At 40.3% G+C, this 14,871-nt stretch overlaps 1 protein-coding gene across 9 annotated transcripts in view; it reads right to left on the bottom strand.

The window, feature by feature from the left end:
• Positions 1-615: 615 nt before the first annotated feature.
• Positions 616-14,871, bottom strand: part of CDK19 (cyclin dependent kinase 19) — a 191,823-nt gene continuing 177,567 nt past the window's right edge. For all 9 annotated transcript variants that reach the window (XM_019443090.2, XM_019443091.2, XM_019443092.2 and 6 more), the window contains one exon: positions 616-5,208. In XM_019443090.2, the coding sequence (XP_019298635.1) occupies positions 5,077-5,208 (132 nt within the window). In that variant the 3' untranslated portion in view covers positions 616-5,076. The remainder of the gene's footprint in view (positions 5,209-14,871) is intronic.

The raw sequence follows: 14,871 nt of genomic DNA, 5'->3' as shown, positions 1-14,871 counted from the left end.
TGGTTAGAAAGGCAGCTATGGTCAAAGAATAGTATTCCAAGAGAAGCTCTACCCTATAAATAGCACGGTATTGAATAGATATGGTCAAGGCCAAGCAGTGAAGCAACCGGATGGGTGCTGTTATCTATTTTAAAGAGAAATGGAAGTTCTGTGTTTGTGCCATTTAAACATTCTTCAGTTCACTCCATGATGCCTTTGACTATTGGAGTAACTGTATTAGATTCATCAAGTAAATCATAAGGGGCAGTCAGGTAAAACAGAATGTCCTTATAAAAAGGGGAAAAAAAATCCAATGCCACTCTAACCCACAAAATGCTGCCTATTTGTTTTTTCTAAAACATCATTCTAATTTTCATTTTTTTTTCTAGAAAGGATGTTTTCCTTAGAAGTGTTTTCAAAACTATTGCTTTGCTTCTGAGGTATCTGTAAGCATTGCATCTGTGGTTTGTGACATCATAAGCATCCTGAATAAAATAACATATTGCAACTCACCAGGAGACTGCATCTCTGCAGGACAATTGTAATCTGAAAAGCTTCTAGGTGCACAGATACAATTTTAACGCCACAACTTATTAACAGGAGTTTTTCTGTACTTAAAAAAAATCCACATAGAAACAAAGTCAATTAAATTTTATTACAACCAAGAATATAAAATAAATGCAATGTAATTTATTTTAGTTTTAACAGTCATTTCAAGAAGGATGTCAGGACAACTCAAAAGCGGGAAACACTCAGCTCCAAAGCGGTTGCCCTCCTGCACCCCACGGAACACGCCCCACCGGAGCGCAGCCGGCTCTGAGCGTGCACCTCGCAGCAGAATGTAAAGCATACACAGTCATCTCTATAATCGTAGAAAGAGGGGTGCGTGCAGAAATGGACTGAAAAGAGAGACAAAGACAGGTACACTTCACAAGTAGGAATTATGAGAATTACAAACTAGGCAGTTTAGAAAGGGTATATACTACATAACATATATAAAAAGTACTTTAAATTGTTGTTAAAAAGGACATCTTCAGTCCAGATTTTGTGTAATACTTTTAGTGTCTACACAGACAAATCTTTAAAAAAATTAAATAGTATTAATTTACTAAATATTTAGGAGATAACAGTGCATTAAGGATTTTTTTTTTCATATAATACATACATATCACTCCTTTGCAGTGATAGCATAGAAGAGTAAGTATGGCCTTAGGTACAACACATTTTTAAAAAATCCTAAAACAATGAACTTTGTTTTATGACATCTGTGACTACTCTTGAAGATTACGGGGGCCTAAACTGCTATGTTTGATATAAAATATTACTTATATCTGAGTCCTTCAAGCCTCCTTTAGGCTACCTGCCATTTCACTGCCTTTCTCCGTTCCCTAGAAAGATATCGCCACAGAGTTTAGGATTTGCAATTTTCATAGAATTCTTCCTTCATCGTATAGTTTCTGCTCCATGGTTTTATTCAAAGCAGATTAAGCTGCAAATCTTATCATCCAACATTTTTTTTCTTTTACCCTTAGCAGAGAAAACAGCATTGTTTTAGAGGCATACAACCAGCAGTTACTTCCCTGGGGATGAGGCAGGGAACATGTAGGCAAATATTGTCCCTTTCCATTCTTACATGTAAATTATGTTTATAAGAGCAAAAGAGTAGTGCAGAAGACCAAAGTTCTAAGTACTAAAATTTTAAAACCACACAGATATAAAAATATACATGTCCTTGGCTTTTGTATGTTACTGCAGGATCCACTTTCATCACAAGGATTGCTTCAGCTCATAGTTAACAGCCCTGCTGCCAGACTCCCTTACCCTTGAGCTCAGCTGTCCTGAAACTTCTAGAATCCCTTTATCCCAAACACACTTCTCACCAGAAAGCTAATTCGAAAACTGATTTGAATATGGAGGGCAGAAAACCTTCACTTTTATTCCTTCCTTCCTAATTTTTTTAAATGTTTATTCATTTTTGAGAGACAGAAAGACAGAGCGCCAGTGGGGAAGGGGCAGAGAGAGAGGGAGACAGAATCTGAAGCAGGCTCCAGGCTCTGAGCTGTCAGTCTGGAGTGTGGCGTGGGGCTCGAACTACTCACGGAACTGTGAGAAGTTGGGCGCTTAACCGACTAAGCCACCCAGGTGCCCCTCCTTTTTTCCTTTCAATAACCTTTCTTGGTTTGGGTGTTCTCATGGGCTGAGGGATGCCCCCCTCCCCCTGCATCCTCAGGGAACATGACAGTAATAAGTTTTCTGGAATGAGGTCACTTGGGGACCACAGAGGTAAATTTTAACGTCAAAAAGCGTCACAGATCTCCCCCGAGGTCCCAGTTTAGGGTCCATACATATGTTAAAGGCTTTGTTCCCCTTTACAGGGAAAAGGAAATCATGAACCACGATTATTTCAAGGGTAATGGGCACCAGTGGGCATCGCCAACTCCAAGGCAAGAACAAGAAGAAAAGGGCCAGTATGAGCACAGTGACCAGAGGAACGGGGGATACCTGGCTGTATCTTGGAGAACACTGTGTATTAGGAAAAACTGATGAAATCCCCTCACGGTTTGCCTATCAGTTCTGACAATAAAATTAGCTATATGCAAGGAAAGCAGGGTAGTCCTGTGATTATACAAACACATATCACAAGAACTGTATATTAAAGTTGCTTATAAAGTATCAAGGGGCATGGTATTTTGGTCCATGCACATATTTTATTTGGGCTTTTCTCTTGTTAAATGTAAGGGCCCCCTTAGGGCAGCAACAGGGCTTCTGCTTTCATTTAATTTCCTACAGCCGCTTAAGGAGTACGTTCTGCCTATAAGGTCCACCCCATTGTTGTTGAAAGGCTGCTGTGAACATTTCAAACCTAAAGTAATGCCTGTTGTGCTATTTCATCGCTGGCTTTCTCAGAGGTGGACGAACACCTCTTGGTAACAGTTTACTACACAGCAGAATTTGGAATAATAACTCTATCCAAGTGAGTTTAGAAGTAAACAAAAGGACCTTCACACTCATAAGCCATTCCTATCATCCCCAGAGAACTTTCTGTCATGGAATGGATCGTAAGTTCCTTAAGGACAGGAAGTATGTCTTGCCCTTTGTGGCTTCCACCCAGCATGGCATTGGGCACATGGTGAGGGTGCAGTGAGCATCTGATGACCAATAACTCTGGACAGTGAGGCTTCAGGGCACAGGACAGAACTATATACAGGTAGCTACATTACGCAGAGGGCTATTAACTTCTCCTTAAAAAAAACAAACAAAAAAAAAAATGGAAGGGGTGAATTATCAGAGAGACAACTAGAAATTCCTTCCAATGGAGTATGTCAACTGTTTCATCTTCAATGTTTGATGAGTGTCACTATACAGCTTTTATTATTAATAAGCATTATTATGCTGAGATCAGTAAGGTCCTTGCTGGCTACAGTATCACATCAATAGTGCAAAATGTATACTGGCTTCTGTCTAAAATCTTACTTTACTTGTATATGGACCCAGAGTATCATTACCAGGTAGATAAGTTCACAAATAATCGTTTAAAAAATGCATATAACTTGCATATACAACAATCAGCTATTTCTTCTAGCTCAAGAAAACGTTTAAAACAGGGCTGGTGCTGCTAGTAGCATTCAGAAGAACACAAATTTCTTGCCCCTTACATTACAATGGGAGCTCTAAGACTCTATATTTCCTGTGACTCTGGGGGGTGAGGCGGTCCTTTCACTGGCTAAAGAACTCAGCCTCTAATTCATAGATCATGGAAATGCAAATATGCACTTTATCTCGTATAGTCGTGTATACTATCTGCCCATAGTTTTTTAGGCACAATTATTAAGTTTTCTCCTAGGGGCGAAGAAAGCATTCAGTGCAATGAAAAGATTCTTGATAGAATTACGTTTCAGTAACAACAGCAAAATTATGCATACATAATACATACTTCAAACATGAATAAAACCTAAATTCTTAACATGCTTTAAAAATAGTCACTCTATGTCTAATGCAAATATGAATGGAGAACACTGCTCTTAATTTTAAAAGCAGATTAATTTGCAAATTAATTTTGCAGGCTTCTATTTGAGTACTCTTGATTATGTAAGGAAGTGACTCAAGCTGGCCCAGATGCGAAGAAACCAACAGTTCTTTAGAGAAGCCAACTTTATGTACAATACACACTCAAAGCTTTTCCTTCAAAGGTAAACGATACATCATCCTCTGATCAACATTACTCCTTAAAGAAACCCTAGTGCAGTTAATACTCTCTTCCACTTTCTGGTGTGGGGCACCAGAGGGCTGTATTTCATCGAAGCTCTTGAAACCCTTTTTCAAGGCAGACTTAGCTACATGAAGGTTAAATTAGAATTCTTACTGAATACTCTTCAGAATAAGGTGATTCTGGGAACTACGTTCCATATGGATGATTGATTATGTCAAAATTACCACACAATTCAGTTCTTCAGAGCATAAAGCATAGTAACTGCGAAGATCTAGGCTGTTTTTGGTTGTAGGTTCCCTCTGTCCCACTGTGTGTCTTTTCTTAGACCTTCCCTGAAACTAGATAAATAAAAACATAACAGCAAAGTACTTTGGGACAGTAACAGTTTCTGTTTAAGACTTCCATGAGCAAAACAGTCATATTCTGTGAAAACAACGTAGTGCTTTAAAAGGTGCATTTTTACCTGTGTTGCTAGATCAGTTCATGAAGTAGAAAACTATACACCACTGGAGTCTTGTTTCTAAAACATTAAAATCCTATTAAAAGAGCTTTGAAAAGATAAATCATAGTGATTGCTACAGCATGAGAAAGGTGCACCAGGAAATCCTTCCAAAAAATGCTGAAGGTTACAGAAGTTAAGTGCTGGGATTAGATCAGACGCTGTATCAAAGTCACAATGGAACACATGCAGGGAAAGGGTGTCGGGGAAACTTCACAAAAATCTTCTTTAAGTCAGTAAAGAAGAGACGTCCGTCCGTCCTGCAAAATGCTCAGTATGTAGTCTTCCGCCCAAGTGGGTGAGTTTTAAACGGCAGCATCGTCTGCATTTTTGGTTGCTTTCCATGCGGACATCATATTGCTGGGGTCTGTGCCCTGGGCCGCGGCGGTCAGTAGCGGTGGCCCTGGTGAGTCGGGTGGTACTGCGCGCTTTGCTGGGACGAGGAGGAGTAGCCGAGTGTGCTCTGGGACTGGGAGGATCCCTGAACGCTGCTTTGGTAATTCAGGCGAGAACTGGAGTGCTGGGGGAAGGAGAAGGAAAAGGGAATCACCGGCTCAGGACTTAATCACAATAGGATGGACACAGGAGCCATTTTCAGAGGCCCCTGGTTCCCATCCACGGCAGCTGACAGCTAACTTGAGCTCCTTAATATGTTTCGCTTCTTTGAAATGACAGGGTGCCCTCACTGTAACATGTTCTGGCAGGCATGAAGTTTGGCTGGATTTCTTTGGGACGTGAGCCGCACTGGCAAGAGAAAGGCAGAGGGGAAACCTGTGCTGACCCACTGTTCTTTATACAAACTCTGCCTATTCTCTGTAAAACTGAGATTTGCAAACAAGAATGATCAATTTGGCACACTGCATTAGTATTCATAGTGCATACTGATATGCTGTTAATTTTCTCATTATAAATAACAACGCTATGATCAAGAAGTCATTTCTAGAGAAGAGAATTTTCAGAGGTAGAGGCTGGAGTGGCAATCGCCAACACGACAAAGCAAGGCAGGCTGGGCAGGATGTGGCGGCAATAAGTGGGTTTTATAAATTTCAGGTAATATTTAGAATAAAAAAAAATGTTCGTACATGAAAATGCCCTTCACGGAAAGCAGAGACAAATGTATTTCAATTCAATGTCTTGTTATTACCTTAAATGGAACATTTACCTTCATGGTGCCAAGGGCAAATATGAAAAATTATGCAAAAGGAAGAATTCATCTATAGAATAAGAACATGGGGTCTAGTTAAAGGTAAGCATAGCTGGAGCCTGTGTCCTTAACTAAGCTCAGAACGCTGGTTCTTTCCATGAGCAAAGTGGAAAAGATCTTACTAATAAAATTATTACTTGGAGTAAAAAATGTAAATGACCTTGAGGCGGCACTATGGATTTAAAGAAGGACAAATCAGCAGGGTCCCCCAACTCAGTGTGCAAAGGCTGCCAAACATGATGTGGGAAACAAAGGTAAAAGAAAAAAGTAAATTTCCCTACAACCTACAGCCCACTGACAAGTCCTTGAGACAGGCAGAGTGACCTTACTCTAGGAACTCAGCTGCCTGGATGTTAACACTTTGCTAAGGGCAAAAGGCAACCTTAGCTTAACATTATCCCAACCTCCAGGATCCTGTGAGCTACTTTAACATATAAAAATGCCTTTGGAAACTTCCTTTATCTCTACTCCCCAAGATATATGTTAGCCATCATCCTCCAAGCATATGGCCCCCTGATACACATCTGAAGGGTCTCCTGACTAAGGTTTTACTAGACACTAGTAAATAACCTTTTCCTAACAAGTTAGCCTGCTCAAGGTCCTGAAAATCTTGCTTCTAAATTCCTTAGGGACTTATGCTATCCGTAACCCCCTCCCAACTTGAAAGTATACAGTCACCCATCACAACCCCAGTGCAGCTCTTTCTACCCACAGGTCCTGTCCCTGTGCTTTAATAAAACCACCTTTTTGAACTAAAGACTGCTCAAGAATTCTTTCTTGACCATTCACTCCAAACCCCAACATTTCCACATCATTTTGGTGCCCAATGTGGGGCCTGGGTTTTCGCATCTGGACCCTAAGCCTCAGTGCAAACTTGGCACCAAGTACTTGGGTAAGTACTTCCTCTTCTCTTCCTTTACTCTCATTTCAGGGGCTTTTCAGGGAGTATGGTCTTATTGGAAAACTTTCATGTTGATTGCTCAGGCTGCAATCCTCTGTGGCTACTACTCTATGGGAAGGAGAAAGCCTACATTTTGGATGAAAGTTAGTATCATGGCTGAAATGATAATGAGACTCAGAAACTTGATGTCCTCCCTTTATTCCTATCTGTCTTGGGCACGGGACAGCCACCTAAGTCACTAGCACGATCTTAAGACTTCTCATTGCCGATCTTGACTTGCTGATCTTAAGACTTCTCATTGGTCTAACCAGATCCCCTTGACATCCCTGGTCTAGCTGCTTCTGGCCACAAGACCTTCACTTGGAGCCAGCTGAGAGCAATACCCAATTTAATTAAAACCCAACTGGGACTGTTTCCTAGGGAAGCCGGCTGTAAAGACTACATGTGTTGGAATGTCACTTAGACCATGATGGATTTCTTTTAAAAAAAAAAACCCTTTTTAAAAAATGTTTATTTTTGAGAGAGAGAGACAGAGTGGGAGCAGGGGAGGGGCAGAGAGAGAGGGAGACACAGAATCCAAAGCAGGCTCCAGGCTCTGAGCTGTCAGCACAGAGCCTGACACGGGGCTCCAACTCGTGAACCCCGAGATCATGACCTGAGCTGAAGTCGGACGCTTAACCGACTGAGCCACCCAGGCACCCTGTGATGGATTTCTATCTTTACTGTTTTCTGTCAATGTCTTCTACTAACTACTTAAACTACAAAATTGGGGAATTTCTCTTTGTGAAACTTTTCTAGTGTTTTCCATGGGTTAAAAACAGTGGGTTCTTCATGGCAAGACAAGGCACAGCCTGGCCTTCACAGAATGGCAAGGCAAGGCCCAGTCTTCATGCCCTTCACAGCACAGCAAGGCAAGATAGCACGGCAAGACAAGGCATGGCACAGCACCTCAGTCCATATGCTGGCACCCATTTCACAGTCTAGAATGTGATGGGGAAGCAGGGGGATGCTAGCATACCTCCTACAGGCCTTTACAGCAGGACAGTGATCATAGCTATTTTATTTGAGGAACTCTCCAGGTGGCTTTGACACCAGGAATCTCTGACATATCCTGCACATGGGATGCCACCCAGGAGTCAGGGTGGATTTTCTTGGTAATAGACCTTCTTCTCTCTTCAGTTCCCAAGGATTCTTCCCTTGGAATGAATACCTTTTAACCCACTGGGACTAGTTTGTATTGCAAAATTTAAGAAAGGAATGATCTCCTGTAACAAGGCATAGCTTCAGTATGATCTATCAGATCTCTTTTGCAGGAAAACAGGGTAAATGGATGGAGGTACCCTAGGTCCAGGCCATCATGGCTCTAATCAGCACCTGGCCTAAGGGCCTCTTTGCAGAGCTTGTTTGCTCATTTAACCAGGCCAGTAAATTCCCTGATATACTGGATGATAAGTATCTAAATAGGGTTCCTGCTAATAGAACCCAAATTGCTGAAGGAAACAAAGGCCATCCCTAAGGAAGGGGATGCTGACTCTCTCTCATTGTTCCTCCTCCTAATAGATGTGGGGGCTTCTTCCTCATTCATTTCCTGGGTTAATGGCTATAACTGGAGCCAACTGTGGTTAGTCTAGCTCAGGACAGGGATATTAAGGAGTATTCTCAAGCAGCTGCCTCAACTCCCTTTGTTTCAGGGAAATTCCCTGTCTTCTTCAGGGAAGTTCAGACTTGGACTGCATATTTCTACACTGGTGGAAAAAAAAACATGGTGTCTGCTCCTCTGTCCAAGCTGACCAGGTTTACAACCAGGAACCCTCTTTCTCTGTCGTCTGGTAGCACCTCACCTCTTCTGCCTCCCCCTGCTCCTGTTTCTGCACCACCTTGGGTGCGGCCTGTGTAACTGGTTCCTATACCATCCTGGTGACTCAGGCACCATTGGCCCCTCCTTTTATCTTTACTGTCAAGAAGCAAAGGGTACCCCCTTCATGGGGGGGGGGTGGTGAACCACCCACTTCAGATTTCCCCACAGGTGCCCCAAGTAAAAACTGACTTTAAGTAGAACACAATTTGGTATTTAAACTAATTTAAGTTTGTTGTTTAATTAAAACGGACATGTCTTTAGAGTTATCAGTATTAAATACGAAACTTTTATTCTACCAAGGTTTACTAAGGTAAAATAAGCTCACGTTAGCTCTGTTGCAATTTGTTAGCAAAAAGATGACTTAGAATGATGGTTAATTTTGTCTGTCTCAAAGTTTTCATGGGTAATTGCTAAGACAGCTTTCAAAGTCTTTGGCAACCTAAAACGTTAAAGTTTTGCTTGGATGATAAATGGGATTGAATTCATTGGACATCTAGGTCTTTCCCAAATAGGATAAAGTGCTAAAGCACTGGTTACTGAACATAGGTTTGCACTTTTGACTTCTTATTGTAGAGAAACTAAGGATATTTGGGTATGTTGGAAAACATGCTGTGTATTTAAAAGTATCCATAAGTTTGCCATCTAAAGAATTCTGGTGTAACAGTCTACAATTGGTTACTACTTAGTTTTCATTGGAGACTAAGGTTTCTAAGAGTTAAAATTTTGCTAAATGTAATTAAGACTGATGGAAATAAGGGAAGCAACGCTGTATGTGTAAGAAAGATATAAGGAATGGAAATACATTTTTGTTGAAGGTAAAAGAAGGTAATTTTGTCCTAAATGAGACTGGTTGTTTGGAAAGAAATGGCTTGGGATAAAATGTGAATGCAAAGGAAAGTTGCAGAAGGTTTGTGAAGGGAAATCTTTGGAAAGAAATTTTATGTATGGTCAGGACTAAGGCTGAAATGAATGGATTTTTAAAAGTACACTGGTATAAGATTGAAAGTCTGCTTTCTCTCTGTTAAAAAGACAAAGTTTTCTTGGAAGTTGGTCTGCTCTTGATAAGAAAGTGTAAATAAAGTTGTTTTTCCTTTGCCCAGAAAAAACAGTTTCTATGTTTTGTCTTTATCAGGTCTTTGATGAGCTGTAATCCTATTTAGACATGTTCGTTAAAACTTTCTAGGTTTTAACAAACTTCCCCAAGATTTAAATCCTAAACGAAGTATCTGGCTAATTAAGTCTCTGACTAATTAGGCTTATTTGGTATGTTACTGTTCTGATATAAGGTCATCACTCAATATTCTAATTACTGAAGTGTTATGTATCACAGAAATAACTGGATTCCTTGTCAATTGCATCATAACGAGCTCTCCTATCAGATTGTTAACAGTGTCCATATCTGGTTTTTTTTTTTGTCATTTATAGTTATTGTTCTGATGCTCTTGCAAAATGAGTTTTACCTTCAAGGAGATTCATAAAAAGATTATTTTTTGATGAATACAGGTATTTGATATCTTTAAGATCAAAACTGAAATGGGTACGAATTTCTAGTACTAAAAAGCTGCATTCAAAGTGAACAAGAATTAATAACATGGCACTAAATGAACCAAAGATGATTATAGTATTGTGACTCTTGTTTGAAACATTGCTGGTTCTCTAATGTTTGCTCTTCCAGGTTAAGAAAACCTTCTCTTAAAATATCTATGACTTATAGAAATGGGAGAAACTATTCATTTGTGACCAAAGTGAAGCATTTAACTTTTCTCTCTACCTGAACCCTCTGAAATTCAAAAGGCCTCAGTAAGTATTCCTTCTTCCATGGCAATCATAGTTATTTATGTAAGTTTAATAAGAATCTGTTCTCCTTGCAATAGGACACCAATGGAAACATTGGTTATTTTACCAAGGCCTTGACTGGAATGTCATATTTGAGAGAGGCATGCATAGAGTCAGATATGACCAGACAGCTCTAAGGAATGGAGCCAACAGAGTCCATTAGAAACGCTGGCCCTATACCTTGCTTACAGAGTTCCCAGCGGCTTTACCAGGTGAGTAAAGAAAAAGTCACTTTCTGGCAGGTGCAGGAACCTCAGGATGCTTTGGGGACTTTAGGAAGAGGGATTCACCCAATTCTACAGGTATTGTAGGCATGTCTAATGGCAAATATTTGGCTCAGCTTCTGGCCTAGAGGGAATACTAAAAGTTCAATCAAGATTCCTTATAAAAGTTTCCAGCAAAACAAGATTTTAAAAGATCTATATCACTATTCTTGCTGACCTTATGTAAAGAATCAGGCCAAGTTGGTTAAAATTGGAACTGTTTTACGACCAAATTAGTCTTAATTTGGCTATCTCTGGAAATAAGGGTGATTTTAGAGAGAAAAATTATGTGGATGTTAAATTCTAGTTCTGATTGTCTTTGCAAATGTTTGTTGTTTGTCTAAGCTAGACAACTTGAGGTAAACTTCAGAGAAATTGCCACAACCGTTCATGTATAGACAATCTTTGTGCTTATTATCCTGTGGGGATAATAACAGGACCCCATGTGTATATGATTATTTAAACAGCTGGAAAAACAGGATGAATTCCCTAACAATTGTATAACTTAACTATTACCTTGACCAATTCTGTGTGGAGGGGATGACAAAATCACTCCTTAAAAGCCTGAGTGTACCCCACTCCGTGGAGTTAACTATGGACTTGTGGAAATAATGGATGGCCCCACTTTCCCTATGACTGAATTATATGATGCACTTGGGAATGCCCTTATTCCCTGAGACAAGTCTTCCATTTGCCAGCGATTCCTTGTAATTAGGATGTTATTTAAGGCTAGACATCAAACAAAGAGGGCTTCTTGATGGTTTTATCCCTTAACCATATTTGTTCCAGGAACTACCTCTATTGATGTAAAATTGCAAAATTCTTCTTTCTACTAGCCCTCCTGGCAGAAGAAGCCTCAAAATTTACTATATAGGCCAGTCCTTGACAGTAATGATCCCATATCAGGTACAGAGTGTTTTAGAGACCAAAGGCCACCAATGGATGATGGGAGGCCAACTTATTGAATAACAGGCTACACTTAAGGTACGCCTGAAATGTTTAAAACCTGTCAAATTTTAAACCCAGCTACTCTTATGCCTGGGCCTGACCATCATACTTCCATGTTAAAACATGACTGCTCAGAGATTATTGATCTTGTTTATTCTAGCTGATCAGACTTCAGAGACTCCCCCATTGAAAATGCAGAAGACAGTTACCTTACTGGTGGCAATAGTTTCATAGAAAAGGGGATAAGAAAAGTTAGGTACACTATAGTCATCTAACTCAGACTGTTGAGGCCAAAGCCCTCCAAGCAAATACATCTTCCCCAAAATGCAGAGTTAATAGCACTCACTCATGCTTTACGATTGGCCAAAGGCCTAAAAATTAACATTTATATTGACTCCAAATATGCTGTTCTGGTGCTACAAGCACATGAAGCAATTTGGAAGGGAAGGGGGTTATTATGAAGCCACACTTCCCCAATCAAATATGGGCCCCAAATTATTACTCTCCAGAGGTAGCTGTCATTCACCTCAAAGGACATCAAAAGGATATGACCTTAGCATCTAAAGGGAACAATTTAGCAGACCATGCAGTCAAGCAGGCAGCACAAAATAAATAAATATTAAGTCTTATACAAGTCTTAACTCCAATAAAATCCATAATTCCAGTTTATTCAGACCAAGGAATCCACATAGCCCAGGAATGAGGATATTCGAAAAATGCACAGGACTGGTTTATTAATAATGAGGCAAAAACCTTTATATCCAAAAATAACCAATGGAAGGTAATACAGGGTTTACACTAGGCTACTCATTTGGGTAATAAGGCCACCAAAATGACAAAAACTTTGTGAAGAGAAGTTGTCCTTAGATTTGGACTCCTTTAGTTCCTACAAAGTGACAACAGATCGTCTTTTATTGCCCAAATAACTCAGCAAATAGCTTAGACCTTAAAAATTAATTACTATTTACATTCGGCCTGACATCTACAATCCTGTGGGAAGGTGACCCTCTAAAACCGAGAAGTCCTTGCTATCCTGACTGCAGTTCAAGGATGCCCAGGATTAGATGGCTGGCTCTTAAGGAGACCCAATGGCTATGTGGCTCTAACTTGTGTCCATGGCTTCCCCCAGGCTGGACAGACTGCTGTACTTTGGGTTTTGCTCGGATGCACTGGTGCATTATTAAAACCATTACCAACTCAGCTGACCTTCCAAATTTAAAACAACAGTGGACACATTCTGTGTTTCATTGGGATGACCACCCAGCATCCATCTTTATTCCCTCTTTAGGACTGGAGGATGTCGTTTGGCACATGGAAGCTCTTAATTTAGGGTCACAGCCCTCAATGGCACTCACAATAGCATTTCTCTATTAAATACTGAAGTAACACAGATGCGTAAAGCAGTTTTACAAAACAGAATGGCATTAGATGTTTTAACTGCTGCACAAGGTAGAACTTGTGCTATCATAAAAACAGAATGCTGTGTATACATTCCAGATTACCACAAAATATTTCTGCATTTCTAACTGACATGAATACTCAATTGGTGCTTTAGAAGATTCCTCTCTTTCTTTTTAAAAAAAAAATTTTTTTTCAATGTTTATTTATTTTTGAGAGATAGAGAGAGACAGAGCACAAGCAGGGGAGGGACAGAGAGAGAGGCAGACACAGAATCTGAAGCAGGCTCCAGGCTCTACACTGTCAGCACAGAGCCGGACGCAGGCTTGAACTCACCAACCATGCGATCATGACCTGAGGTGAAATCAGATGCTTAACCGACTAAGCCACTTAGGTGCCCTGATTCCTCTCTTTCCTTTAATGATTGGTTAAACTCGTGGACTAGAAGAGAATTTTTGTCAACTACCAAAGGACTCTTATTTGGGCTTCTTTTTGTGTGTGTGTTTCTAAACATGATTTACTGTTTTTTTCCCATGTTTTTTCCCTTTCCACGTGGTGTCGAGACTCCTTCAGTGGTATAACTTCAAGTTGAAAGATGATCCTTTCCGCTTGGGAAGATCCATACATGCAGTCTCCCTTGGGCCTTTCGTAACTTCTGTATATATAAGTCCCCAACTGACCTATGTTGACCCCTAGGCAGGGACATCTCTATGCCCCTATTCATCAGGAAGAAGTTAGAAGACAAGACTTTCACCCTCAGCAACCATGAAGATTTAAGGGTCAGAATTGTTCAGGGGGGAATAATTTGGGAAACAAAGGCAAAAAAAAAAAAAAATTAATTTCCTTACAACCTACATATAACCCATTGACAAGTCCTTGAGACTGGCAAAGTGACCTTCCTCTAGGAACTCAGCTGCCGGATGTTAATACTTTGCTAAGGGTAAAAGGCATTCTTGGCTTAACATTCTCCCAACCTCCAGGATCCTGTGAGCTACTTTAACATATAAAAATTCCTTTGGAAACTTCTTTTATCTCTACTCCCCAAGATATATGTTAGCCATCATCCTCCAAGCATATGGCCCCTGATACACATCTGAAGGGTCTCATGACCACGGTTTTACTAGACAATAATAAATGACCTTTTCCTAACAATAGTTAGCCCCCTCAAGATCCTGGAGACCTTGCTTCCAAAATTCCTGAGAGGACCGTGGTCTTTGAATTTACTCTGTCAGATTTTGATTTTCAACAAGTGGAACCAATGAAAGTGCCATTATGTACTTCTCTGCTTGCAGGGACTCTTCCAAGAGAAGGTTTCAGGGAAGTGGTTGTGTGAAAACACATGAGTTTGTAGAGATGTATTCAAAATGTAAAGCCAGTTTAGGCAGCTCTTTATTATGTCTTTCTTGTTAATGTTTCTCTGGATTCCAGTTCCTTATCAGTGAGTTTATGGCTCCCTTGCCAGTGGTTTTGTTTTCTATTATCTCCATCTCCCCCTTCCACTAGTACCCCGAGGTTCTAAGTCTTTTTTTTTTACGTTTAAGCCCTGCCCCCCCCCCCCCAACTTCTTAGATCTTAGCTGGTTACTATCCTTGAAATTTTGGGTTTCTTTGTGTGTGTGTGCAAGATTCCCTATGCTTATCACAGGTATTTTTACCTCTCTCCCCAAATACTAATCCTTACACTTTTTTCCCTTTAATTTCCCAAATTAGCAGTACAATGTATAGAGGCCGCTTTTAGACATCAGCCTTGAGCAATGGAAACTCATCAAGGCAAGA

The sequence above is a fragment of the Panthera pardus genome, unplaced genomic scaffold (assembly GCF_024362965.1).
Source record: "Panthera pardus isolate Hobbes unplaced genomic scaffold, ASM2436296v1 HiC_scaffold_17, whole genome shotgun sequence".
Taxonomy (NCBI): domain Eukaryota; kingdom Metazoa; phylum Chordata; class Mammalia; order Carnivora; family Felidae; genus Panthera; species Panthera pardus.
Note: the sequence above shows the minus strand (reverse complement) of the source record. Positions and strands in the feature narration are given on the sequence as shown.